The sequence below is a fragment of the Emydura macquarii genome, unplaced genomic scaffold, assembly GCF_026122565.2.
Source record: "Emydura macquarii macquarii isolate MOO-44397 ecotype Brisbane River unplaced genomic scaffold, CSIRO-AGI_Emac_v2 contig_2417, whole genome shotgun sequence".
NCBI lineage: Eukaryota > Metazoa > Chordata > Testudines > Chelidae > Emydura > Emydura macquarii.
In genome coordinates, this window is record NW_027132554.1 from 502,012 (window position 1) to 526,158 (window position 24,147).

A 24,147-nucleotide genomic window follows, 5' to 3' on the forward strand; every position below is an offset into this window, starting at 1 on the left:
AGAGCCCGCAGCTGGAGCACTCTCCAACTCGGTTTCTTCTCACTGCCCAAAACACGGCCCGTGACGAAGCGGGAATTTTCTGTAATGTTTTTATGAAGCTGGTGCGTGCCTCAGTTTCCCCTGTGTGCTGCACGGTTACCTAGCGGCTGGGAAAGGGCTGTCTGCTCTCAGAGCGGGTGAAGAGATATAGATATGGGTGTCGCCTGGCTGGCTGGATCTTGGTTCCCATATCAATGGAGCCTCTAAAAGGACAGTGGCAAATCGAATTGCCTGGGCATGGATACCTAGCAGCCAAGGACCCAGAGAAATATAGGATCTCCCTGCTTCTCAGCAGCATTTCCCCAGCTTGGGAGCAAAGGACTGGAGAGGTATGTACAAGGTGGGGGATAAGTGCTGGCTGCTGGAGGCAGTCAGGGGCTGGAGTCTGACAAAGGAAATCAGACGGAGAGACAGACAGAGCTTGAACAGAGGGGTTCGCTACAGCTCGCTGGGCTCTGGGCTAACCAGAATGGACTGTGCTTTAACCTTCATCAGTCGGAGATTCCCGAGGGGCTTCCCACGCTGTGTTCCAGTTCATGAATCAACCTGACTTCACTGCAAATGCTGGGCAAGGTGCTTTCATCCCCAAGGAGTGGGCAAGTCTCCATCGGCGCCTGGCACAGTCGGACTTGCTGAACCGAGTTCCCGGTGCGAAGCAGGGGTGCCGCACGCCTAGAGGCCCAGGTGAAGGTGGTGAAGCTCCATGACTTAGCCTGGAGGAAGAGCGAGACCCCAGGGCATCTGGCACACTGAGGAGGTGTCTCCTAAAGACTGTTCCAAGGCTGGGGCCATAGCCTCGATTCTGTGGATCTGAGACCCCCCGAAGGGGAAGAGAGGATGCCACAGACAAGGGGAACACGGATGGCTCAGAGAACGTGAAGAGCTCTCTGCTCCTTCGGCGCCCAAGGAACTGGTGGGCAGCTGGGTCCTGCCCCGTTTTAACTCAGACCCTGGATGAGGACAGAGAAGGCCAGAGCCCCTGTGGGAGAGAAAAGCTATCCACTCCCCTTGCTGTCTGCCTAAGCCCAGCTGTCCCTGTAAGAGAGAGAGAGAGAGCACTGTCCCTTGGGCCCAGACAGGACAGGGAATGTGTGTAATGGCTTCTAAGGGCGGAGGCTGCAGGACACAGAAGCCCTGTGGTTCTCTCTGGCTCCCAGACGACGCAGCCCGTGCTGCTTCGTGTCACTGCACAGGGTCTCCCAGGGTCCTGCCAAGGTGGAAAGGGGACAGATTCCCTCAGCCTGGGTGCTGGCAGCAGGGCCAGCCTGGCAGGAAGAGGGGTCGACTGGGTGCTGGGTTAGAGAGAGCCCATGCACTCAGCAAAACCCAGCGACGGTCCCGCACCTCAGAGTGCAGGTCTGAGCAGCACGTGTGGGTCGGAGGTGGGGTGGGGCTCGGGACCTGTTCCCATCTGGCGGCTCTGAAGCCGAGAGGCCATTTGTGCTGCTCGTCTCTCAGTCCATGAGCCGGATGCCGGCACTGCAGGTGAAAGCGGCTAGAGCAAACCGAAGGGACGGGCTGCCAGCTTTGCTCCTGGGGGAAGGACAGCGTGCAGTCCCAGCAGCACCCGGGGAGCTGCCAGCATCTCAGTGCCGGGGAAGCAGAGTGTTTGGCTAGCAAGGGCACAGCTGATTTCCCTGGGAGGGATCCCACTCAGGGACCTAGGGCACAGGCATAAGCAGATCAGCGAGCAGGGCTGCAGGAGGCTCGGGCCGGGAGCCTTTATGGTCTGTTCTACTGCGTCTGCACTGCTCAGCAGAGCATCCTGACGGGGACGGGGAAAGCCCTCCACAGAAGCCTGCCCCGCCTGAACTTGGCAAAGGCAGGCCGGTCTCACGTTCCCTGTGATTGATGGTCTGATCAATCTGTGCCTGGCACGGCGCCCCAGCGACTTCATCATGCTCTCATTAGCCGCTAGTCCCCTCCCTGCTCCTGCAGACTCCTGCAGCCGGGCTCTCGGTGGAGGAGCCGTGCCAGCCGCGGAACAAAGCGCTGCTGTTTGCCCGGCGCCGTAACCAGGTGACGGGGAGAACAGGGCAGACAGGGCGGGGGCCTGGAAACGGGATCCGAGGTAGAAGAGACCCTGTCGGCTACTCTCGTCTGTCCCCGTGACCAAGCGGGGACGTTCCCCCCGGCACAGAGCCAGCGGTGCAATCCCACCGTTCCCCGAGAGCCACGCTGGCTCGGCGTGCAGGGGTCACCCTGGATTGTTGCTGCCCCAGGCTGCGTTTGCACGAGCAACCTCGAGGTGGAAATATCCCGGCGGCACCATCCAGCCCTGGGAGACCCCAGAGAGCGACACCTTGGGCCTAGGGCACGCGCTGCACATTACCGCTGTAGGTAGCTCTCGGCAGTTAATGACGTGGGCCTGCGGCGAGCCAGGGAACTAGAGCACGCATCGGCCTCAGAGCGAATAGCCGGGGACACACCCGGCCCTGGGAGTCTGACTGACTCCAACGGATTAAGCTGGGGATGAACCTGGGCCCACGTCTCCTGTGCTCTGCTTTAGAGCATGGACGTAACCACGGCCTGTCTCTCCTCTCGCTGACACCCATTTCAATGGCGTTACACCGGGGGAGAGCCTCAGGCCCCAAGGCTTTCCCTGCACCGTTTCACTCAGGTGTCCACAAACCTCCCCATGGACACGATCCCGAGAGCACCTACCCCGTGTTCACAACGGCACAGACGTGGCCTGTCCCGGACAGGATCCTGCAACATCTCCAGGCAAGGCCAGCGCTTGCGGACGGGGGAAGGAAGGTTACCCCACAAGGGCACTTCATGGACCTTTAGCTTCTCGCATTGCAATCGTCACACCGCAGAGAGGTGGAGCCAGCATCCCGTGACCCACCGCTCGCGGGCGGCCCCGCACACCTGAACTGCGACATCCGTCAACCATCACGTTTTCTCCCCCCCCCCGCTCCCTCTCCCCGCCACCGTCGCAGGCCCCGAGAGGAAGGCTAACTTCCAGCACCCCATCGCTCTGCCTGCGGGTGCTAGGTGGTCCCTACCTCTTTCAGCCGATGCTCCTTCTCTGCCACAATATGCTGGATCATCATAGCCACCGAATAGACCCAGGAGATCACCATGCACAAGGGCATCATGTGCTCAATGACGAAGAGGAAACTGGGGGGGAGAGAGCAGCAAAGTTCAGTCCTGGCTGCCCTGCGACGGGCGACGGGGAGCCCTGCCCCATCCCTCACTAGGACGAGGGGAAGGAAGTGGAACGGGCAGAACGGAGGTCGGGGAGGGGGCATCAATTCTGCTCCAGCCTCCCTCAAGGCCAAGCGCTGCGTGAGGACGTCACGGCTGAGTTCTTGCCTCACCTCTGGGTCTAGGGCCCCGTCACCATTTCACTCCCACGCCCAGGCAATTCTTGCTGCAGGCTGCTTGGGCCCAGCTCGGCGTTTGCCCCGGGGAGAGGCAGGGACTGGGATCCCTGGAGCACCCCTGACACTGCTCCTGCCGTTCTGCCCCCCACCCCGCCCCACTGTCCACTCCCACCCGCCCCGCCCCACCGGCGTTACTCACTCGTCCCTGGTGTAACACGGGTACGGGAACATCTGCACGTAGTTGCCAGGCTCCACCACGTCATGGCCCACGAAGGTGTTGATTATGGCTCGCTCCATCATGTCTGAGGGGAGACAGGAAAGCCCAGGTCAGCGAGGGGCAGGGACTGGGCCGCCCGTGAAAAGTGCGCCGTGGGCACTGGCGCGAGGGCGCTGGCCACTCACCCTGGATCCACACAAAACCGTAGAGGAAGTAGAAGCGTCCACCGGTGTTGGGGCCCGGCCGCCAGTACGCCCGCCGGATCTCGTTGGTCTTCTCGGTGAAACTGGAGTTCTGCCGGATCTTGTACATCACGTGGGGGGGCAGGGAGCCATCTTTGTTGGTCTGGAAGATCACACCTGACGGGAGAGCACGCACAGGGCACTGGAGATGGGGCAGCCTTCCCCCTCTCTGCTGGCTCTGGGGCTAGTGTACGCCGGGGCAGGGAGGGGGCCGGCTGGGGGCACTGTCACTCTGCCGGGACCCATGCAGGCAACACAGGCTGTTCAAACGTGCAGCCCAGATGCCCAGGGCATGACCCAAAGAGATCAATAGGGTCACTATTGACCTGCATGAGCTTCATAGCAGGTCCCATGCGAGGGGGCCAGTGAGAATGCACCGCAGCAGGGGTCACGGTGACCCTCGGCACATGTCTGGCACTTTGCACTGCACCATCTCGCAGGGCTTTATTTAAGCTCCACAGCTGCCTTATGAGAGCTTCCCCCATTTTATAGATGGGGAAACTGAGGCACAGAGCAGTTCAGTGACTAGCCCCAAGTCGCCCAGCAAGTCAGTGGCAGAGGCAAGACCTGCCTCCTGCTTTCTCCCATACCTGTGGCTTCCCTGCCTTCCGCTCCTGCGGTGGACAATAAACACGGGGATTACTGGAGGGGATGCCTGTATCTGAAATGAGTGACCTGCCCCAGGGCCAGCTCGTGGGCTCACATTCGCACAGGCCAGCGGGCGCTCCCTGCTCATGGCACGCGCATGATCCCCCTAGGTCGCCCGCCTCCTGCAGATGCTGTGAGAGCTAACACGGCGGGGACAGGCAGAGGGACCGAGAGGAGGGGCCGCCAGCCTCGCTGGGAATTGCTAACTCCTGGTAATCGCTCTCTGGGCCCCATGAGGAATGGGCACTCCCAGCAGTGCTGGGTCAGGCTGAGAACCCACGAGGGGGGCTAATAAAAAGGGGGGGGGCTGAGTGAAGCAGGTTCCCAGAAGCCAGGGCCTAGCATTAGCTGAGGCTACAGGTGGCTGAGCGAATGGGCCTCTCTGTTGTTAGGGTCCCGGTAACCCCCCAAATTCAAACCCCTGGATCTGGAAGTGCCGGGACCAGGCCAGCCCCTTAGGAAGACAAAGCCGGGGGCTGGTTTCCAAGCCTGTGACTCAACCTGGTGGTGAGGGACGTGCGCTGAGAGGAAATAAGTCCAGCCCAGTGACTGGAGAGAGCTGGGAAGGGAAGGGCAAGGCTGGGGGCGGTGACGTACTGGCAAACACAGTGACGTTGTCCTGGTAGGCCTGGTTGAGCGTGTAGTTCACAATGCTCTCCTCGTCGGGGAAGCCCTTGAAGATGTCCACGCTGACCTGGTGGGAGGGAAAAGCCCCATGAGACCCGGCAGCACGGACAAACACACCAGGCTCCTTTTGCAGCCCTGCCCTGCGGGGAGTGTCCCCAGGCACACACCCCTCTCCGTGGGGCTGCTCTCCCAAACTCCCTGGCAGTTAGCTGCATCCAAACGCCCCCCACAAGACGGGGGGAGTGTAAACAGGCAGCACCCAGAGCACTGAAAAGACAGATTCAGCCTGAGCGGAGAGCATCACCAGCCACAGCAACACTGCCCGCCTAGGGCCAACGCACGACCTTAAGCCACCTCTCTGAGCACCCAGGTGCTATCCCAGGACGGGGCTCCCCACAGCTGCGGATGGCTCCCAAGGGGAGTCCGGTGAGCAGCCGTGCCAAAGGCGCTTGGATCTACTCCACGTTCACCATCATCACCAGCTGAGCCCCAGCCCTTCGGCAGAGTGCTCTGGGACACCCACGCCCAGCCACCGCAGATCCTGGCCCAGCGAACTAGAGTGAACTCAACTGAGCCCTCTGGGAGGAGGAAGGGCTGAGTCAGACTTGCTGGGATTTGAACCTGCGGCTCCAGGGGATCCTCGGGAGTACAGCCCACGCAAGGCCCCCTGGAAGAGCTCCAGTACAGACACAGCAGAGACTCCTGGCATTCACGGGCAGGAGCCAGGCTCAGCTCCGAGAGGCCGCAGAGCCGCACCTTGGACATGAACTGGATCCAGCCACAGGCGGCGTTGTCGATGGTGTCCAGCTGCTGCAGCAGGGCGCTGGCGTTGGGCAGCGAGAAGTTGCCGTCAATGAAGTTGCGGAGGAGGTCGCTGTCCGAGGCATTCAGGATTTCCGGGTGCTCGTGGAGGTCGGTGATGAACTGGGGAGGACAGGCCCGGTGAGAGAGAGACAGACCGAGGGAAGAAAGCATGAAACGGTGCAGAGACGCCGAGGGGCATCCATCCCTTACCCTGTCTCCTCTCGGTGCTACTCGTGCAACACATGTGCAGGGCCGCACTCCCCCCACCTGGCACCATCGTTAGCAGCCATGCAAACACCACCTCCCCGGCCACCAGGAACGGTGCAGGGCCATGGGGAATCAAGGCCAGGAACAGGGAAGGGCCCCAGAAGACGGACTCGCCCCTTCCCTGCCCTGTGACATTAATATAACTAGGCACCTGAGTGGTCAAACTGTGCGTCACTCAGCAGTGATGCCCCGGTTGGCTCCTGCCCTCCAGATTGGACATGAGGTCTTGGGGGGGGGGCCAACAGCCCCTCCCTTGTAACACCCTCACCAGGTTACTGCAGCACAGCTGGTAATGCCAATGACCCTCTTGGGAAGCAAGAGGCAAGGACATGGCCCAGGGCTGCGCACCTGGAAGCAGAGCCCTGCAACAGGACGGGGATCCCGCAGGACACGCTGCCATAATAGCAGGAGCGGGTGAAACGTGCTTTGTGGGCAAACACTCCATCTTCTGTTTTTGTTTTTTCAATAAAGGTTTTAATACTTCAATTTAAGCGAGGGATTGAAAAAGAATTGCTGTCTATTATAACGCGAGCTAAAGAATGTTTGTACATGGTTTAAGCAAGATTTGTTTTAAACTTTTGTAAAAACTGTGTCTGAATTCTGTTTCTACACATAACATATTAATCGCCTGGCTTTTGTTTTGTTTTTAGTAGCCTGAGGGAATCTGTCTCTCTTACGGGATTTGTCAGATCTAAAGATTTTGCGGGTGGGCGGGAGATAAAAATGCAAGAAACAATTGCGGGGCAGGACAGGAGCAGGATTAAAAAAAAAAATAGTCCCAGGCAGGGCTCTGCCCTGAAGCTGTTGTAGAGATCTGGGAGGGCTCGTTAGCTGCTCAGAGGCTGTGGTGACGAGATCTCTCTTTTGATCTCGCTCCAACCCCCCCCTCCCCTTCTCCCCAGCACCTCCCTCACCTGCTGAAGCCGGCGGATCCGTCGCTGCAGCTTGCCCTCCTCCAGGAAGCCCCGGATCTCAGAGGAGATGTTCAGCCAGACCTGTGCGTAGCGAGTCACGTTCCCCACGAAGGCGAAGGTCTCGTTGGCCTGAGTGGAGAGAGGTGAGTGGGGATAGCAGGGGCCACGGAGGCAATGGGAGAGGACTGGCCCCACTGCGTGCCTGGGACTGGGCCCAGTATGCTGCCCTGGTCATGAACGCTCTCACAGGAGCAGAGTTCAGGACCCATGCACAGCAGAGAGAGCCAGGCCTTGTCTAGGCTAAGCAAGTCAAACCAGTGCAGACACACTTCGGGCTTGTCCACACACGGCGTTACTCCAGAGTAGCTATTGCATTTTAAACTGCCCCCAGCCCTTAATCCAAATTCACTTTCAAATGGCCCTTGAATGAGTCTGAGCCTCAGCCGAATCGGTTTAGCTTCATTCAGTGATTTGTGGCCAATGGTCAGGCAGGAGTTGGCTGCCTCCCAGCTTGTCCCACTGGGCAGCAGCATCTCCCTGTTCCCTGGGGCTTCGCCGCCGGCTAGCCTACCCTTCCGCTGCCGGCTCCTGGGGGCAGGGACTGTCTTGTTCTGCTTGTACAGTGCCTAGCACAATGGCACTGGCCTCTAGGCAAAATCAGAATACAGACAACACTAAACCAATCTAAGCAGGGGTTAAACCAATTTCAATGCAGCTATGTTAGGGGCCCGCCCCAGTTGAAGTAGGTCAATTTAAAGCCAATTTAATTAAACCAGTGCAACTCTTGTAGGTTGTAGTCCAGACAAGGCCTGAGTCCCGCTGCCCCAGCTAGGGAATGGTTCTGATGCAGCTGGCCACTGGATGGGACTCTGGGCCCTAATTCCTCGCTGCCTTAGTATCTATATGTATGCAAAGCAGGTATGCAATGCTCCTAAACCAGCATTTGCCCCCAGGGCATCTGCCACTCGCTGTGCCCGGGTTCAACTAGCCTCACACAGAGCTAGAGGGCCAGCTCTTAGCTGGCACCACGCACCTTCCTGTCGTGCGCCTTCGCTTGGCTCGTGGCGTTGGGACCGTCGGCGTGCAGGGAAACCACAAAGGAAACGAACACCCGGCTTCCGAGATGTCACCAACGGGCCCGGCAGCCGCTGGCACTGGGCTGGAAATGCCGCTGCCTGCCTGCCAGGCAGCCTGGGGATGTTACGCCGAGCCCACGGCCTGCAGCTGCTCTCAGCTAGAGGAAGGGACTGTCTCCTTCCTCCCGCCTCCTCTTCCCCAGGCTGCCTTCACTCACTGAGTCTTAATTACTCATTGCCAAGGCAGAGCTCAACGGGCCCCTAGGGCTTGACGGGACAGCTGAGAGGCTGGAGCCAGAGCGATCCGTGCGGCCGCGGCCGCCTGCCACAAGCGGCTCGGCAGGGAAATCTGAGGGCATCTATCCCGGCTGTCCATGGACCTCGAGACCGTAGGGGCTTCCAGGGCCCCCCCCAATAGAAGCAGGACTTGCAGTCCTACAGCCGGCAGGCCAGGCCACCCCGTGAGAGGCCCATCGGTGCCGGCCAGCGCCCTCACCTTCAGGATGACCTTATCCACCTCTGTCCCGACGGGCGAGTAAAGGATCTTGGGATTGCTGGTCATCAGGTGCACCAGCAGCCCCAGGTTGCGCTGCTCCTTGCTGGTGAAGCCCAAGGAGCTCATGTTGCCCTGCTTCAGGGCCTCGGGCTCGATGGTTCTGCAAAGGGAACCGGCTGGGCTCAGTCCCGGGGCTGGAGGGTCACCCAGCGGGGGAGCCGCACAAGGTGCTGCCAACGCGCCGGGGGGGAGAGGAAGGGGAAGGAGCAGAGCTTCAACCCAGCGGCCAAGGGCAGGGTCAGGGCAAGGAGCACACAGCCCCGGCAACACCTGGCACGGGGCAGGGGAGCCTCGGACGCCGCTGCCCGGTGCGCGGACCGCCAGGCGGCAGAGCCCCCCTTACCCCCAGTCACACGGAGGGCTTTCCCAGCCAGCTGGGCAGGTGGGCGGGGCCCGTCTGCAGGAGGAGGCGGGGCTACAGTCACCCCAGTGCCCCCACCTCCAATGCAGGGCCCCCCACCCTCTGCGTGGCAACTGCATGTCCATCGGGAGAGTAGGTCCCGCGCTGTGCGGGGGCTCCCCAAACCCCATTGCCTCGTGTGCATGGGGGGGGTGGGAGGGGGCTCGCCACGGATTCCAAGCATTCAATTCCTGGCACATGCCAGGCCTGGGTCGCACAGTAGCAGTAAGGCAAGGCCTGGTGCCGAGCCCTGTCTCGAGTGCCCCCCCAAGCCTACCGCTGACACTCCACAGCCGACTCCGCTCCCGCCACGGCAACTCCCCCGCCCGGCTCCTCCCGTGGACACCGGACACGCTGCGTCAGCCCCGGCCCCTCCTCGCCAGCTCTCCGGGGCTGCCCCTGTGCTGATGCCTGGCACGTTCCCGGCTGGGGCAAAGCGCACCCCGGGCAGAGCTGCAGCCGGCAGCGACCGGCGCATGACAAGCCTGGGCCAGGCTTCACACCGACTCACACGCCGGCAAGTCAGTGAGAGGCCACGGCGTTGATGCCACAAGAGCCGTGCACCTCCCACGGACACGGGGGCAGGGTGGGACAGACCCACTCAGGCAAGAGCCGGGCACGGGCAGGAGGATGCAGGGCAGCGTGTCGCACACACGGACTCGTGGGGGGGGCAGGAGAGCTGCGGGGAGGGGCTGGACGGAGAGCTCTGGGGATAGACGCCCTCTCTCTACCCTCTTCTCCCACACGGACAGTGCTGCGGGTGGGAGGGCCCTGCCAGCGAGAGGGGATCCAGGCTCCAAGGCCCGGGCTGACCTTGGCTTCTCCAGCTGGCAAGGGACCTTGCTCCTGCCCCGTGCCCTCAGCTGCTGCAGCCCTGGGCTCCCTGGGCCCTCCAGCCCCTCCTCCCGGGGCTTTTCGGCAGGGACAAAGGCACCCGCCCCCCAGCTCCTACCGGTTGTTCCCGCACAGGATGGGCTGCAGGCCTGCCCAGAGCTGCACGAAGGCCGAGCACTGGCCCTGGGCGTTCTCTCCCACCGGCTCCCTCTCGCCCTCCTCCGCGGTGGAGTTGGCGCCGGCCGTGACGTTGCCCCCCCAGCCGGTGCTGTTGGTGGCGGGCGGGGGCGCTTTGCTGGCACAGGCGCCCTTGGGCAGCAGCTTGGCCAGAGCCGAGAGGATGTCCACATCCTTGAGCACCTTCTCCATCTCCACAAGGTCCTCCAGGAGGGCGCGGAGCCGGTGCTGGGCCGCGGTGCTGTTCACCTGGTCCAGCTTGAGCTGCAAAGCCGAGGGCGGGAGAGGCTGGTCAGCAGGGCCGGGTGCCCACGGGTGCTGCGCTCCCGGCGCCAAAGAGTCCGGCCAGGACAGAGCCAAAAAGAGACGCCCTCCCGGCGTGGAATACGCAGGGTCCATCGCAGACACCGGCTGTGCTTCGCCACAGCCCTGCATCCCCCGTCCGTCCGTCCTCCCACGCTGTCACCCGCTCCCTACAGCCAACTCCAAACTGCCTCCTCGGCCAGCAGAGCTCTGCCTGCCTCGCCCTCCTCCTCCTCCTTCCCCAGCCTCCAAGTCACCCAACGCCCCCTCACCCGCCCTCTCCAGGTACCCCAGTCATCTCCAAGCCAGTCACCCGTTCCCTTTGCCTTGGGCCCCTTCATTCCCCTTTCGCTGTGCGCTAGCGGAGCCCTATGGAAACACGCCACGCCGGCCTCGTGTATTTGCAGCAGGTGTAAGCAGCTGCAGGAAAATACCAGGAAGCCTCAGCCGCGTGATCCACACCTGCCAAGCCTCCATGGCCCAACTTCACCTTGCAAGCTTCCGCACCCCCGGGGGCAGGCCCATGCGTCTGGGGCAGGCCATTTGCTCTGTCCCCTAAAGCTGACGGGGACTACGTTCCCGGACACCAGGCTCTGCATCCTTACGCTGTCCACGGGCAAAGACAGAGAGGGCAAGGCACATGCCCGGCTTCCCCCTCCAGCACAGGCAGGTCACGGTGTCGGCACAGGGCAACCGCCGACATGCACGCCCCCTCCGGCGGGCAGAGATGCCACTTACCCTGCTGACGATTTTGTGCACGTCCAGCTGCTCCTTGAGCTCCAGGGCCAGCTGCGTGAAGTGCTCCCGGCGGACGCTGGCGCTCCCGTTGCAGACGGTGGCCCGGTAGGCCTGCAGCCAGGGCCGCCGGCTCTCGGGGACCGTCAGGATCTGCTTCAGTGCCTCCTGATCCCGGTCACAGGTCAGGTGCTCCAGCACCGAGGGCGTGAAGAGGATGCTCTGCGGGAGACAGGACGTGCCGTCGCTCCTTGCCTGGGACAGCAAGACTCTTCCATAAAGCAGGGGGCTCCTTGTGCTGTGAGCAGCCCCTGGCTTTCCCCGTCCTGCACAGGCAACAGGGCACAGCGCCAGGCAGGAATCTGTTCCCAGCTCTGCTCGGCCTCGCCATCTGACCCCGGGCACGGCCTTCACGTGGGAAGGACGGAGACGCCAGCCAGGGAACCCCATGACCCAGCTCGGAGCCGAGGGGAATCCCAGCCAGAGACGCACAGCGACACTGCTGGGGGGCAGGGGTCCCAGCCAGGGGCCCGTAACCGGTGGGGATGAGTCCCCTCCAGCCTGGGACTAGGGAGCACGCACGGCCCTCACACCGGAGTCTTCCCCCCCCACACACACACACACCACACACAACCGCTCGCAGCCCCTCACCTCCATCTCCTTCACAAAGGCCTGGGGGCTGTAGGAAGCGGAGGCCTCGGAGGGGGCGCCGGCGAGGCCCAGGGCCTGGGACAGGAGGTGCAGCAGGGCCTGCCTGTGGGCGGATCTCTTGGGGTCACGCAGGGTCCGGTGGATCAGCCCTTCTTCCAGGTTCCTCCACCCACCCAGGAGGCTCTCCTGGAACCGACAGGGGCAGAGGAGGTGAGAGGGGCTGGGGCAGCAGGCGAGAAGTAGGGCAGGGCCCCCCGGGGGCACTGGAAAGAGGCCCACACCTCCCCCAAACCTTTAGCTGGCCAAAGAAGAACAGCTGCATCTTCGCTCCCTCCGCCTCCAGCAGCAGGCGCGGGACCAGGGGATGCCAGGGAGAGGCAGGGGAAGGGGGGGCAAAGGGAGCTCGGAGAAGGGTGGAAAGGGGGGCATGGCCCATGGGAAGCTAGGGGGCACAGGTGAGGGGAGAGGGCAGGGGATGCCGGAGGAGTCTGGAGACAGGGCCGGGATGGGGCGCGTGGGGCCGGCCGATGGCAGGAGAGGGTCTGAGGACCAGGGGGAAGGCGTAAAGGAGCCGCCTGGTGCGGGAAGAGCTGGCGGCTCAGTGCGGCTAGACCGGAGGGTGACGCGACGCGACGTGGCGGGCGCGGAGAGAAGTCTGCAGGGACGGAGCGGGGAGGAGGAGAGGTCCTCGTGGACTGGGAGCGTCGGCTGAAGGCTGCTGCCGGGGGCTTGGGCAGGGAGGGGGGCCTGGGTGGGGGTGCGTCCAGGTAGGCCCAGGCACCCCCGTCTTCCTCAAATGTACCCAGGGAAGAGACCCCGCCCGCGTGAGCCGAGTCCCGGTCCCAGCAGCGCTGGCGCAGACCCAGCCTAGCAAGCCGCCCGGCTCCTTTCACACAGGCTGCCTTGTGGTAGCAGTGCCTGAAAAGTGAACCCGGCCTGGACCCGAACCGGCGCTGGAGGAGAAAGACTCCGGAGTCCATCCCCCATCCCCGGCTGTGCACGACAGCGCTGAGGGTCCCGGTGCCCGAGGGCCGTGCATTGGGGTCACCCCCGGATACCCAATCCCAGCCCCTGGGCTGCAGGGGACCCCTCGCCCTGTGCAAAGGCTTCTCGAGTCCTGGGAGAGCTCCCTGCCTCGGGCACCTGCACCGGGGGGTCTCCAGTGAGGGGGCAGGGAACCCCCCCCACATACAGCAGGGGTGAGGGTGCAGCTGGCTGGGTGAGGTGACTGCTCCAGGTCCCGTCCTAGCCCGCCTTGCTGCGGTGCTGGGAACACCCATGACGGCTCAGGAGGGGCCCAGGGCAGCCAGCTGTGGGAGGATGAGCTAGCCGCAGCCCAGGGACTACCAGCCCGGGCGGGAGAGAGCAGCGCTGCTCTCCACGCCGCAGTGGGGACAATGGCTTGGACTCCCTGGAAAATACAGCTGGGGGTAGCCTCTAGCTTGCGGGGAGTGAGGCAGCCCCCAGCCCGGCTGTGCCGTTACAGGCAGGGAAGCCACTTGCCCCGGGTCACCCACTGAGCCGACGGCAGAGCCCAGGGACGCCGGGCTCCCGTCCTGTGCTCAGGGCCACTTGACCAGGGCACGATCCTGCCCCCCTCTCCACCAGGAGGGCAGAGGGGTCTTGGCAGCTGTCACGCCCGCTCCCCTACTCCGTCCCCGAGAGGGGGCATCAGTCTCCCCAGCCCTACCCCCCTGCAGCCTCACAGCCGGGCCAGGCACAGCAAACGGGATTCTGGCTTTGGTACCGTCTGGGGTGCTGATGGGAGCAACCCACCAGCAGGAAGCTGGCTTACCCTGGGATAGCCAGGAAAGGAGCAGTGCTGGGGTGGGGCGGGTGGTTAGTGCTGCCAAGCGAGTCCTAGCCACCATGCAGCTTCCCCCCGCACCCACAACCGCCATGTCGCCTGCTCCTCGCAGCCACCACAGTAACACACAGCCTGTCTCCTTTCCCCCAACCGCCACACAGCCAGCCCTCTTCTCCCCACAGCCGCCGCACCGCCATGCAACCTGCCCGCTTCCCCCCAACCGCCACGCAGCCAGCCCTCTTCCTCCCAGCCACAACGCAGCCAGCCCCCCCAGCCATCAAGTGCCCGTCCCTCTTCCGGTTCCCCTGCTTTCTCCCTGCCAGAGCAGAGCAAGAGACTCTCATGAGTGACACAAGTCAGACAGTCTCTGCTGTTTCCTTTCCAAGACCCACAGCCAAGCAGGGCGTGTGGGTGGGTGCTAGTGTTTGTTCTGGTGGGTTTTGTTTTCCCCAGGTTTTTTAATGCCTCTAGAAGTCACAGGGCCAAAATAAGGGCCAGCCCAGCCTGCCTGCGGCGTCCTGGCTCCCAGAATGACAGAAGCAGGGGACCCAGCGACACAGCAAGGGCTGCCCTGGGCTGGAGAGCTGCCTGTTTGGCCAGCACGGGGGTATAAATGGCCTGTCCAGAAATCCTTGGCCCGCGACATCCCAGACCTTCCATGAACCTTCCCCTGCTCCCTCCACCCAGCTCCGGTGTCAGGATCCCTCTGTCATGCTGCTCAGAGACTGTGCCCCACCCGCGCCCCAGTGATGTGCCCTGGCCCAGCTGAAGCTCAAGCCATCCCCTGCGTCCCCCTCTCATCTCCCCCCCTGCGCCGCATCTCTCTCCTCACCTCCAGCTGGAAGATCTTGTCCCCAGCGCTGAACCGGTCCCAGGGTTCTTTCTCGTGGGCATCGTCTGCCGAGGCGGGCGAGGAGCCGAAAAACAGGTGATACACCTGCAAGGGGAGAGCGCGCAGAGACGATCACCGTCTGCAGGGAGATTGCTGAGAGCTGGGGGGGGGGGGGGGGGGGGGGGGGGGGGCTTTAACCCACCAGGCAAAGGCAGAAGGCGAGCCCGTGGCTGGAAACCGAAGTCAAACCAACTCAGACTAGAAGGAAGGTGCATGCCTGGACCAGGGAGGGCAGTTAACATGGGACCGCCTGGCTGAGAACGAGGAGTCTCACGCCTGACGGCTGTAAACCAACCTGAGGTGTCCCTTGCAAACGGAGCTGCCCTCGCTCAACCAGAAGCTCCTGGGCCAGATCCAGGAACCGCTGAGCGAAGCTCTGGTGCGTGCCGGGCAGGAGAACCAATCTGATTGGCATGGACAGACCCCAGCTGCCCCCAGTTCCACTGGGCAATAGGTCTCAGCCTGCAGCTCTGAAGGAGAGATGGCAGGTCCCAGTGCAGCAGAGTGTTTTTGCCCACATCAGGTCTGGGAAGAAAGCCCATGGCTGTCTATGACTCTGGCTGCCACGTTCTCTGCCCCCCGCCAACAAGCCACCGCGCCACGGTGAGACCAATTCAGCCACACGGAGGAGCACGACCTCCATGGGGGCAGAGTGCCCCACAGCCAGCCCGGCTCACCCATCCCAGCTGATGGCTGGCATTAAACCACTGGCCGGCTGGGAGGCAAGAATGGGATGGACAATGCGGGGAACGGAGAGCCTCCCTGGGCAGAGGAGACTGGAAGAGCTTGGCTTGTTTAGCCTAGCAAAGCACAGGCTGAGCGCGGCTGGGGGTCCGATCACGGTCTGTAAATACATCCGGACGGAGAAGGGAAAGGACAGCGCCAGCCTGAGAACAAGTGGGGATACGCTGGCCCCAAGTACATTTAGGCAGATTAGTTGGTTTCTAGCCAGCAGAAGAAGGCAGCTCCTGTATCTCATGGCAAGTGTCTCCTCCATGCCCCCCTTTCTTAGCTCCCACCCCACACACCCTGCAGCCCCACGGTGGCTGTGGGGACCAGAGGATGAGGGCAGGCTAGAAACCAGCAGTTGCAGGGAAGTTTGGTTGCTGACTCTGTAGCCTGGGGAAAGTCCCATCCCAGCTCTGGGCCTTCCTACTCCCTCCTTCCCCCGAGCATGATGCTTGCCAGGCTTAAGGCTACGATTTGGACCCGGAAATGGCAGAGGTGTCTAGCTGGCAGCCGGTCACAAGCGGAGTGCCCCAGGAGTCGGTGCTGGGGCCGGTTTTGTTCAACATCTTCATCAATGATCTGGAGGATGGGGTAGATTGCACCCTCAGCAAGTTTGCAGATGACACTAAGCTGGGAGGAGTGGTAGATACCCTGGAAGGTAGGGATAGGATACAGAAGGACCTAAACAAACTGGAGGATTGGGCCAAAAGAAATCTGATGAGGTTCAACAAGGACAAGTGCAGAGTCCAGCACTTAGGAAGGAAGAATCCCATGCACAGCTATAGACTGGGGACCGACGAGCTAGGCAGTAGTTCTGCAGAAAAGGACCTGGGGGTAACAGTGGATAAGAAGCTGGATATGAGTCAGCAGTGTGCCCTGGTTGTCAAGAAGGCTAATGGCATATTGGGCTGCATTAGTAGGAGCATTGCCAGCAGATCGCGGGAAGTGATATTCCCCTCTATTTGGCATTGGTGAGGCCGCATTTAGAGTATTGTGTCCAGTTTTGGGCCCCCCACTACAAAAACGATGTGGACAAGTTGGAGAGAGTCCAGCGGAGGGCAACAAAAATGATTAGGGGGCTGGAGCACAAGACCTATGAGGAGAGGCTGAAGGAACTAGGCTTGTTTAGTCTGCAGAAGAGAAGAATGAGGGGGATTTGATAGCAGCCTTTAATTACCTGAAAGGGGGTTCCAGGGAGGATGGAGCTAGGCTGTTCTCGGTGGTGGCAGATGACAGAACCAGGAGCAATGGTCTCAAATTGCAGTTGGGGAGGTCTACGTTGGACATTAGGAAAAAGTTTTTCACTAGGAGGGTGGTGAAGCACTGGAATGGGTTACCTAGGGAGGTGGTGGAATCTCCATCTTTAGGGGTTTTTAAGCTGTGGCTTGACAAAACTCTCGCTGGGATTATTTAGCTGGGGTTAGTCCTGCTCTGAGCAGGGGGTTGGACTAGATACCTCTTGAGGTCCCTTCCAACTCTGTGATTCTATGATTCTATAGGTGCAGGCGAAAAAAAAGTCACAGAAGGGAGGGGTGGAGACCGAGCCCACTTCATTGTGGCAGCTTCTGTCCTCAAGGGCTGGCTCCCTGTTCTGGCCATTCTGCCCGGGCCTGAAGGGGCGGCCAGGCCAAGCCTGAGTGGCGTCGGGACCCTGTGCGCCCACTCGCATTCCCACTCGGTTTGCGGGGCCTACTCCAACGTGGCCGTACAGCCATTGCCAGATTTCATGGACTCGATTCAAATTCACGATTTCCATGATCTTCGCCACACTCCCTCGCCCTTGCCCAGGGGCAGAGAGAGAGAGGGGAGCTCTCTCTGCCATAGCCCCAGATTCACAAGGCATAACCCTGCCCGTCTGATGGCCAGGAGGGTGTTGTGCCCCCAACTCGGGCACTGGAGAACGCATTAGAGAGACAGCCTGAGCCTGACTGGTCCAGCGCAGCTCCCTCAGCACCAGGCAGGATCGGGCCTTCTGTCTTTTCACACGCTCCAGCCCCAGGGCCGTGCTCTTCGGAGAAGGGTTGCAGGGGCAGGCGCCTACCTCCTTGAGGTCGATGGTGGAGCCCAGCAGCAGCTGAGCCGTCTCATTGGGCAGGGAGAGGTTCTGGCTGAGGAAGCGAAGGAGTTCGCCCCGGTCCTTTGCCGCGGAGCCCAGCGTGAAGCCGGATGCTGGAAGGGAGCGAGAGAAACGCCACAGTGTTAGAGACTTGTGCTGCCCTCCACCGAACACGTGGGCCAGGCCCCGCTCAGGTGGGTTGGGGGATTTCACGCTCGGGCCCGTCCCTCTGAGCTGCATCCCGGGAGCTGGTGGTGCTGGGCACATCAGGGGAGCGGGTGGGGTGTGAGGATGTGCTAGCTAGCATGTTTTGAACCCCCACCCAGACTTTAACCCCTTTCAAAAGGTGACCACTGCTCATGGCCAGCCCTAGGCGACCCTTTAGGATTGGCCACGGCCAGCTAATGGGGCATGGCCGGTCTCTCTGCTCTCCGTCTGTGCAGCACCTGACACAACGGGGTCCTGGGTCCATGGCTGGGACCCTTAGGTGCTACCATAATACACCTAATAAAGAGCAATCCCAATGTAAACACCCTCACCATTGCCTGCAGTGGGTGCTGTTTTAGACCTTGTTGGTCAATGCATTGGCTAAGCACACCTCGTTTTGCTGGCCTGGGCAGGCCCAGAGCAGGCAGCGATGCCACAGGAACCTAGGAAGCAGGGCCAGAGGCGGGGATAGCACAGCACTCACCCGGGAGGCCACCACCGAGGGAAGTGCCTCCGTGGTGCTTTGTTCAGACACGGCTCCCCAATTCCCCGCTGTGGCGTTTGTCCCCCTTCGCTTCGCTCTGGGCGAGTGAAACGTTCCCCAGAACGGCCACAGGGAGGGTTAGAGCCACGGGTCTTGGGGCGAGCTCTTGGCCCATCTAACTCTGTATGGGCGGGGGAAATCATCCAGGGGAGAAGCAGACACAAGCCCGTGTAGTTTAGGTGACCAGCCATGGGGCACAGGTAACAAATTGAGCTGCCCATGGTTTGCCCAGCCCCAGGGGCCGGACTGGCCCGGGACAGGCTCCGCAGGGGAGCAGCGCTTGGCCAGTCAAACAGGACTCAGGGCAAAGCGCCCCCTGCTGGCCGGGCAGAGGAAAGGAGCAGACCCCAGCACATTAACTGCCAGCGCTCAAGGCTTGGCCAAACACCAGCCTGGGCCCCCATGGGCACCCTCCGTTTCCAGGTCACCCTCCCAGACCTGCTGTGGCACACGACAACCCGCTCGCAGGACGCTGTCCCAGGGCTCTGCCGCCACCACCACAGCCCCTCGTGCTGTCGCTGAGGCTCCGGGACGCCCCAACCAGGCCCCGGAGAGAACAATGGGAGAAGCCCAAGTGTTGGGGACACAGCCCAGGTCTGCTGTGACCCAGGGGTCCTGGCAGTGCGGCTGACAGAGCGGGGCTTTCCCCGCCCCCCAACTCACAGCCAAAAGCAGGAGACCCCCAGCAGCAGACCCACAACGAGCCGGAGATGGCTGCGTCCCTTCCCCATGCATCGCTGCAAAACGGGCCCTGGCTCTGACAGCTGAGCGGCAGGTAGGCTCGGAGCCAGGCAGACAGGGACCAGGGCTCTGTGAATGGCAATGCTATTCCCCAGGTATCTCGACTCCCACGGCCCAGCCCCGGGCCTGCCACAGCCCAGCCAGTGTCAAGGGGACGGCTGTGACTCATCTGTGGGGGGGACCCCTACCTGCCCGGCTGTCGAAGTGGCTCTCCATGGAGCTGGCCTCGCTGTTGCTGAGAGACTCCAGCTGATGGCGCAGGGACTCCAGCTCTTCCTCCAGCCCCGGGTGATCTGGGTCAAACAGGTTGCTCTTTTCCACCACCTCATTGAGCCGCTCCAGGAGCTGGGTCACCCTGGCGGAGAGCAGAGAGGCAGGGGCCTTAGCACAGACATGGATGGCCTGCGAGAGGGGAGATGGGGAGGGCAGCGCTCCCGCCAGGCACTGACCAGGCTGATGACTAGGGGGCAGGAATGCAAATGGGGCTGCCGGGGCGAGGGTCAGCGGTGGAGCATGGGTGTCATCAGGGGAGATCTCTCCCCCCCCCCCCAAGGGGTCAGCAGTGTCTGAAGCTCCCTGCACACCCCCAGGCACACAGCAACTGCTACCTCCTCCCCGCCTGCCCCGTCAGCCTCCTCCCTGCTGGAGAGCTTCACTGGACGGCAGCAGGGCTCATCTCCCATTCAGACACGACAAGCGAAGCCAGCCGGCTGCCGCAGGCCCACATGGGCCTGGGGGCGGCAACTCAGCACTCCGGCTCCGCTCGCTGCTGGCCCCCTGCTCTCCCGGACCACCCGCCAGCCCTCCCACCGCACGGCCACTCTGCTCTGCTCCCCAAGCAATGCCAGGCCATGGAAGCAGCGCTGATGAGTGTTCAAAGGGGGGGGATGGCCCAGTCTGACGGGGGGTGGGGGGGGCACTGGGGAATGGTGGTGAAGGAATGAAGGCAGGGTGCAGGGAGCTATGGCTCAGCTCATCCCCAAGGGAGGGAGGGATTTCATCCCCACGGGAGCAGCTCCGAAAGTACAAGTCTACAGAGAAGGGGCTCGGCCCCTTGTCAGACGCAGGGCCCGGCGCCAGCATCAGTCGGGAACATGGCGAGACGGGCCCCTCCCCCTCGTATGCCGAGGCTCCTGGACAAACCGAAACCCCCAGGATGGCCAACGGAGAGCAGTTCCCAACTCCAAACCAAGCCAACCGGAAAAATCGAGGGCCTTCAGGGGCCACGAACGGCCTGGATTCAAGCACTGCAGCAGCGTCTGCAGCCCTGGAGCTGTGCTAGTGCCCGCAGGCAGGGAAGTGAAAGAGGAGAGCTGGGCACCCAGGAGACAAACAGCATCAGAGGGTGAAGAATAAATGGAACTTCATCGGAGCGTCTGTCCTGATGCAAACCTCTGCATTTCTGCAGGGCTGGCTGGGGATGCAGTGACTTCTCAATAGAAACCAAATAATCCCTGCAGGCCCCCTGCCAGCGGGTAGCAGCAGCCTCATTTTGTAGAGGGGGAAACATGGGAAGCAACTTGCCCATGGTCCTGCAGGGAAGGAAGCCATGTTGCAGTCCTGGGCTTTAACCTGTCCTCTCCCGGCTAGACAGCAACCCGCCTACAGCAATTTCAAACCGCATCTTTACATCAAAGCGGACCCAAGGCAAAGAGACGCGTGGCCAGGGATGGACTCACGTGGAATTGGAATACTGGAGGAACCCAAACTCGTCTCTCTGGCCATCGGGGCACAAGGACTGCATCACCGGGAGGATCCCCGCCGAGGTGAGAGGGGCAGCTGTGTAGAAAGCTGGAGAGGGAGAGAGACAGTAGAAGAGAGAAAGGGGGAAGATATAGGGAGAAGGGGACAGGTGCAGGGGAGACAGACACCCAGTTCAAAGAGAAGCATGAGTGCTGGATCAGTACGATTATTGGCTAGTAAGTTATCTCCACCGAGCGGAAGGAGGTCAGAGGGTAAAGGTCAGAGGTCACGGAGCCCCCACGCCCCCATATCGTGTTAGCCTCTGTGGGGTGCCCAGCGGCTCTCCCTGGCCTTGGCATCCAGGAGCCAGTCCTGCTTTCTCATCAGGACCCTGCATGGCCCAGCTGGTCCCAGCACAGGGCCCTTCTCTCTCCCGGCTGGGCCCCAGAGTGGTGTGGGACCCTCCGCTCATCTGCGCTTCCCCAAGGCACTTTTAAAGCCCCCTGGGTCCAGGCTGCAGGGGTCTCCTCACCTCGCTGCCCTGAGCGCTCCCCCCGCCCCAGCTCCAAGGAAGCAGGGAGCAGACGTCTGACCTTTGCCCCCGGGGAAGCTGCGAACCCAGCAGCTGCTCCAGTGAATCTCAGGCGTACAGTTGATTTTCAGAGAGGAGGAGGAGGAACGGGACCCGGGCTGAGAGCAGCCAGGGAGAGAAGCCCCTGGGGCCCTTTTGAATGGGCCACCCCCCCACTAGTTCCCCCAGTCCGTGGCTGGCTGAGGCGAAGCGCGGGAGTTGCATTAGGGAGCAGAAAGGGAGAGGCAGGGTGGAGAAGGCAGCTGGGATGAGAGGCTTCAAGGGGGGGGTGAGGATGTTAACAAGCAACCTTTCCCTATAGCTTCACCCTCAGCCCGGGGGCGAGCAAAGACACAGTCCTTCCCCGCTTTGGGCCACCCCTTGGGCCCAGCCGCTCGCCCCGTGGGTGCACCTCTCTGCCATCGAGCCCAATATTTCCGATTAGAACAGCAGACCGCGCCTGCAGCTGGGCGTCACTAACGGGCCCTGGTGGCGGAGGGCAGCTCCCTATGACAGCATGCGCCAAGTGCCCCAGCTGGGCTTGGCGCTCCCCCCCCGGCGTCACCCCACTGCTGCTGGGGCAGGGCCCCAGGTGGAAAAGGAGCCCCCCCACAGGAGTGTGCCAGGGCGACCGACATGCAGGAGCAGGGGAGAGACGGGGTCCGGTGGAGAACCCCCTCCGTCTCCAGTCGCCCTGTGTGGCGGCGGGGGTGAGAAGCCGGGGTCAGACAGCGAGTCTCCTCTGTCTCCAGCACATTGTTCTGCTGCTCGGTGAATCCACAGCAAACCCCACTGGAGGGGCCGTGGGAACTGGGGCTCCGCCGTGGGAACCAGTCAGACAAATGAAATAAAACCCTAACTCCTGGCTTCTGTTCACTAACCTGGCTAGAGCCAAGAGGGGCGACAAACCCCCGGTGGAGCTGGGGCTGAAGAAAGGGCTGCGTGCTCAAAGACACTGCAGAGAGACAGGGACTACCTCCACGGGCACCTGCCGGGGGAGCCGGGCCCCCGGCCTCACCCCAGGCCGGGATTCAGTAAGGCCGAGATGCAAAGCAGTGAGCTAGGGGGTACACCAGCCCCCACAGCCCGGCCCGCTGTGGGGATCACGGATGCATTCACAGGGGCTCTCCAGTGTGGAAAGCAGCCCGGGGGAGCTCAATGGGAGAAGCGGGAGGGGGCAGAGGAAATAACGGGCAAACGAGGGGGCAGCGTGCCCTGGCTGCCACAGGAAACGCCCCGCCTCGACCATGGGCCTTAAACCCACGTGGGCCTGCACTGGGTCAGAACAGCCTGAGGCCTATTTTACCTAGGGGGGGAGACAGACACAGATATACCCATCTACACAACCACACCTATCCAAACACACACACCGCCCAGGAAAAGCAATGCTACCGAGGTCCCAATTACAACCCAGTTGTTCCCAGGCAGAATTCAGCAGGGGTGGCATCTCCCCACGCCCCCCAGGCTGGCTGTCACCCAGTGCAGCTCTGTCGAGGCTGCAGGTCAGAGCCGTGCCCTCTGCACATCGGGAACAAGCGGGCTGGTGCCAGGCCCCCCCCGGCAGTCAGCGTGACAGGGAGGGGTCTCCAGCGATCCCGCCCCAGGGGCAGGGAGACAGAGCAGAGCACAGGGCGAGCGTGCCGCCTCTTCCCCGGGTTAGAGCGGTTTGCCCCGAGGGGGGGCATGATGGGTTAGGGGAGGGGGAACCAGTTTCTCCCCAGCTTTGGAAAGCAGGGCTTTCCCAGCTGCTCCCGCTCCTTCACAGCTGGGCCCCCTGCTTTAACCCCTGCAGCTACTGTTAAACCCAGGAGGGGGGGGGGCCAGCCCAGTAATGGGGGCCAACGGAGAGAGAGAAGGAGAGTCGTGGAGCCTGGGCTGAGCAGCCAGCACCGGGGGTCTCCAGGAAAGACCGTGGGTCTATGGCATGACGCAGAACAGAGCCTCCGGGCAGGTCCCTCATTCATCACCAGCCCCCCCGGGGGCGGGAGGAGGGAGAGGAGGAGGGGCGAAGGCTCTGGTTAAAGAAGGGTGTTAGTCAAAGCAGTCAAGAAAGCCGGGCCAGCGCGGCTGCTGTTGCCCAGAAGGCTTTGCCGAAGGGAAGCGAGCGCGCCAACCCACCCAACAACTTACAGACTGGAGCATGCAGTGGCAGCGTGGAGGAGAGGCAGACGGGGGGGTGATGATGGGGAAAGAAAAAAAAAAGAACGTGTGTGAGAGAAAAACAAAACAAAGACACAAAGAGCGCACGTCAGAGATGGGGGGTCCGGCTCGCGGCCGCCCGCCGCTCCTCACCAGCACCAACGAGCCAGGAGCCCCGGGGAGGCACGGATGGGCTGAAATACGGGCTTGGGAAGCCATTACCCGATGCCACGGCCTGCTCCACGCCCAGGCAGCCAGGGCATCTCTGATGGGTCCCCGGGGCCCTTTCACCCTGCCCCACCCCCTCTGCTCCTTGCACCTCTCTCCCCCCCACCCTCCCGACCCCCATCAAGCCCGATTCATTTCCCCAGGCAGCAGGCGGGGGTTGAGTTCTCTGCTGGTGATGGGGGGCTGGAATGGGGAGGAGCAGAGCCTGCTGGAACACACCTTCCCGTCTGGGGTCCTCGGCCCGGCCCCTCATTCTGCAGCCACTTTCTGCCAGCTTCCCTCCCTCTGCCCCGACTTCCTCCCCCGGCGGGGGTACGGACCCCTGCCTCAAGGCAGCGGCCAGCCTGACCATGGGGCAAGGCAGAACTTCCCCTGGGGGCTGATTATCCCATCTTGCCCCTTCCTCTGATGCAGCTGGAGCTGGCCTCTCACACCAACAGATACTGGCCCAGAGGGAGCCCTGCTGTGAGCCAGGCAGGCAGCGCCGGCTAGTGGCCAGGGCCCTGGACTAGGAAAAGGGAGCCAGCTTCAGTTCTCGGCTTTGCCACTGACTTGCCGTGTGACCTTTTCAGTGCTCTGTGCCTCAGTTTCCCCTTTGTCTGTTGGGTCTGTTCAGAGGGGAACGCTCTTTAGGACACCTCTGTCTGTGCAGCGCCTGGCACCATGGGCTCCTCTTGGTCACTCCCAGGGAAGTCTAGGCGCTCATGTAACACAATGATAAAACATGGGCT

The 24,147-nt window shown here is 62.2% G+C and overlaps 1 protein-coding gene across 2 annotated transcripts in view; it reads right to left on the bottom strand.

Annotated features, from left to right (window-relative positions):
- ABCA2 (ATP binding cassette subfamily A member 2) overlaps positions 1-24,147 on the bottom strand; it is a 109,144-nt gene that overhangs the window by 41,904 nt on the left and 43,093 nt on the right. Inside the window, exons 3-16 of one of the 2 annotated variants that reach the window (XM_067561446.1) lie at positions 20,475-20,586; positions 18,984-19,150; positions 17,289-17,416; positions 14,459-14,563; positions 11,820-12,005; positions 11,172-11,390; positions 10,072-10,394; positions 8,660-8,819; positions 7,088-7,216; positions 5,859-6,026; positions 5,073-5,169; positions 3,771-3,944; positions 3,568-3,670; positions 3,048-3,162 (exon numbers count right to left, since the gene is read on the bottom strand). In XM_067561446.1, coding sequence (XP_067417547.1) covers positions 3,048-3,162; positions 3,568-3,670; positions 3,771-3,944; positions 5,073-5,169; positions 5,859-6,026; positions 7,088-7,216; positions 8,660-8,819; positions 10,072-10,394; positions 11,172-11,390; positions 11,820-12,005; positions 14,459-14,563; positions 17,289-17,416; positions 18,984-19,150; positions 20,475-20,586 — 2,186 coding nt within the window. Of the gene's footprint in view, positions 1-3,047; positions 3,163-3,567; positions 3,671-3,770; positions 3,945-5,072; positions 5,170-5,858; positions 6,027-7,087; positions 7,217-8,659; positions 8,820-10,071; positions 10,395-11,171; positions 11,391-11,819; positions 12,006-14,458; positions 14,564-17,288; positions 17,417-18,983; positions 19,151-20,474; positions 20,587-24,147 lie in introns of those variants that run through there. The other variant, XM_067561445.1, reaches the window with a different exon arrangement.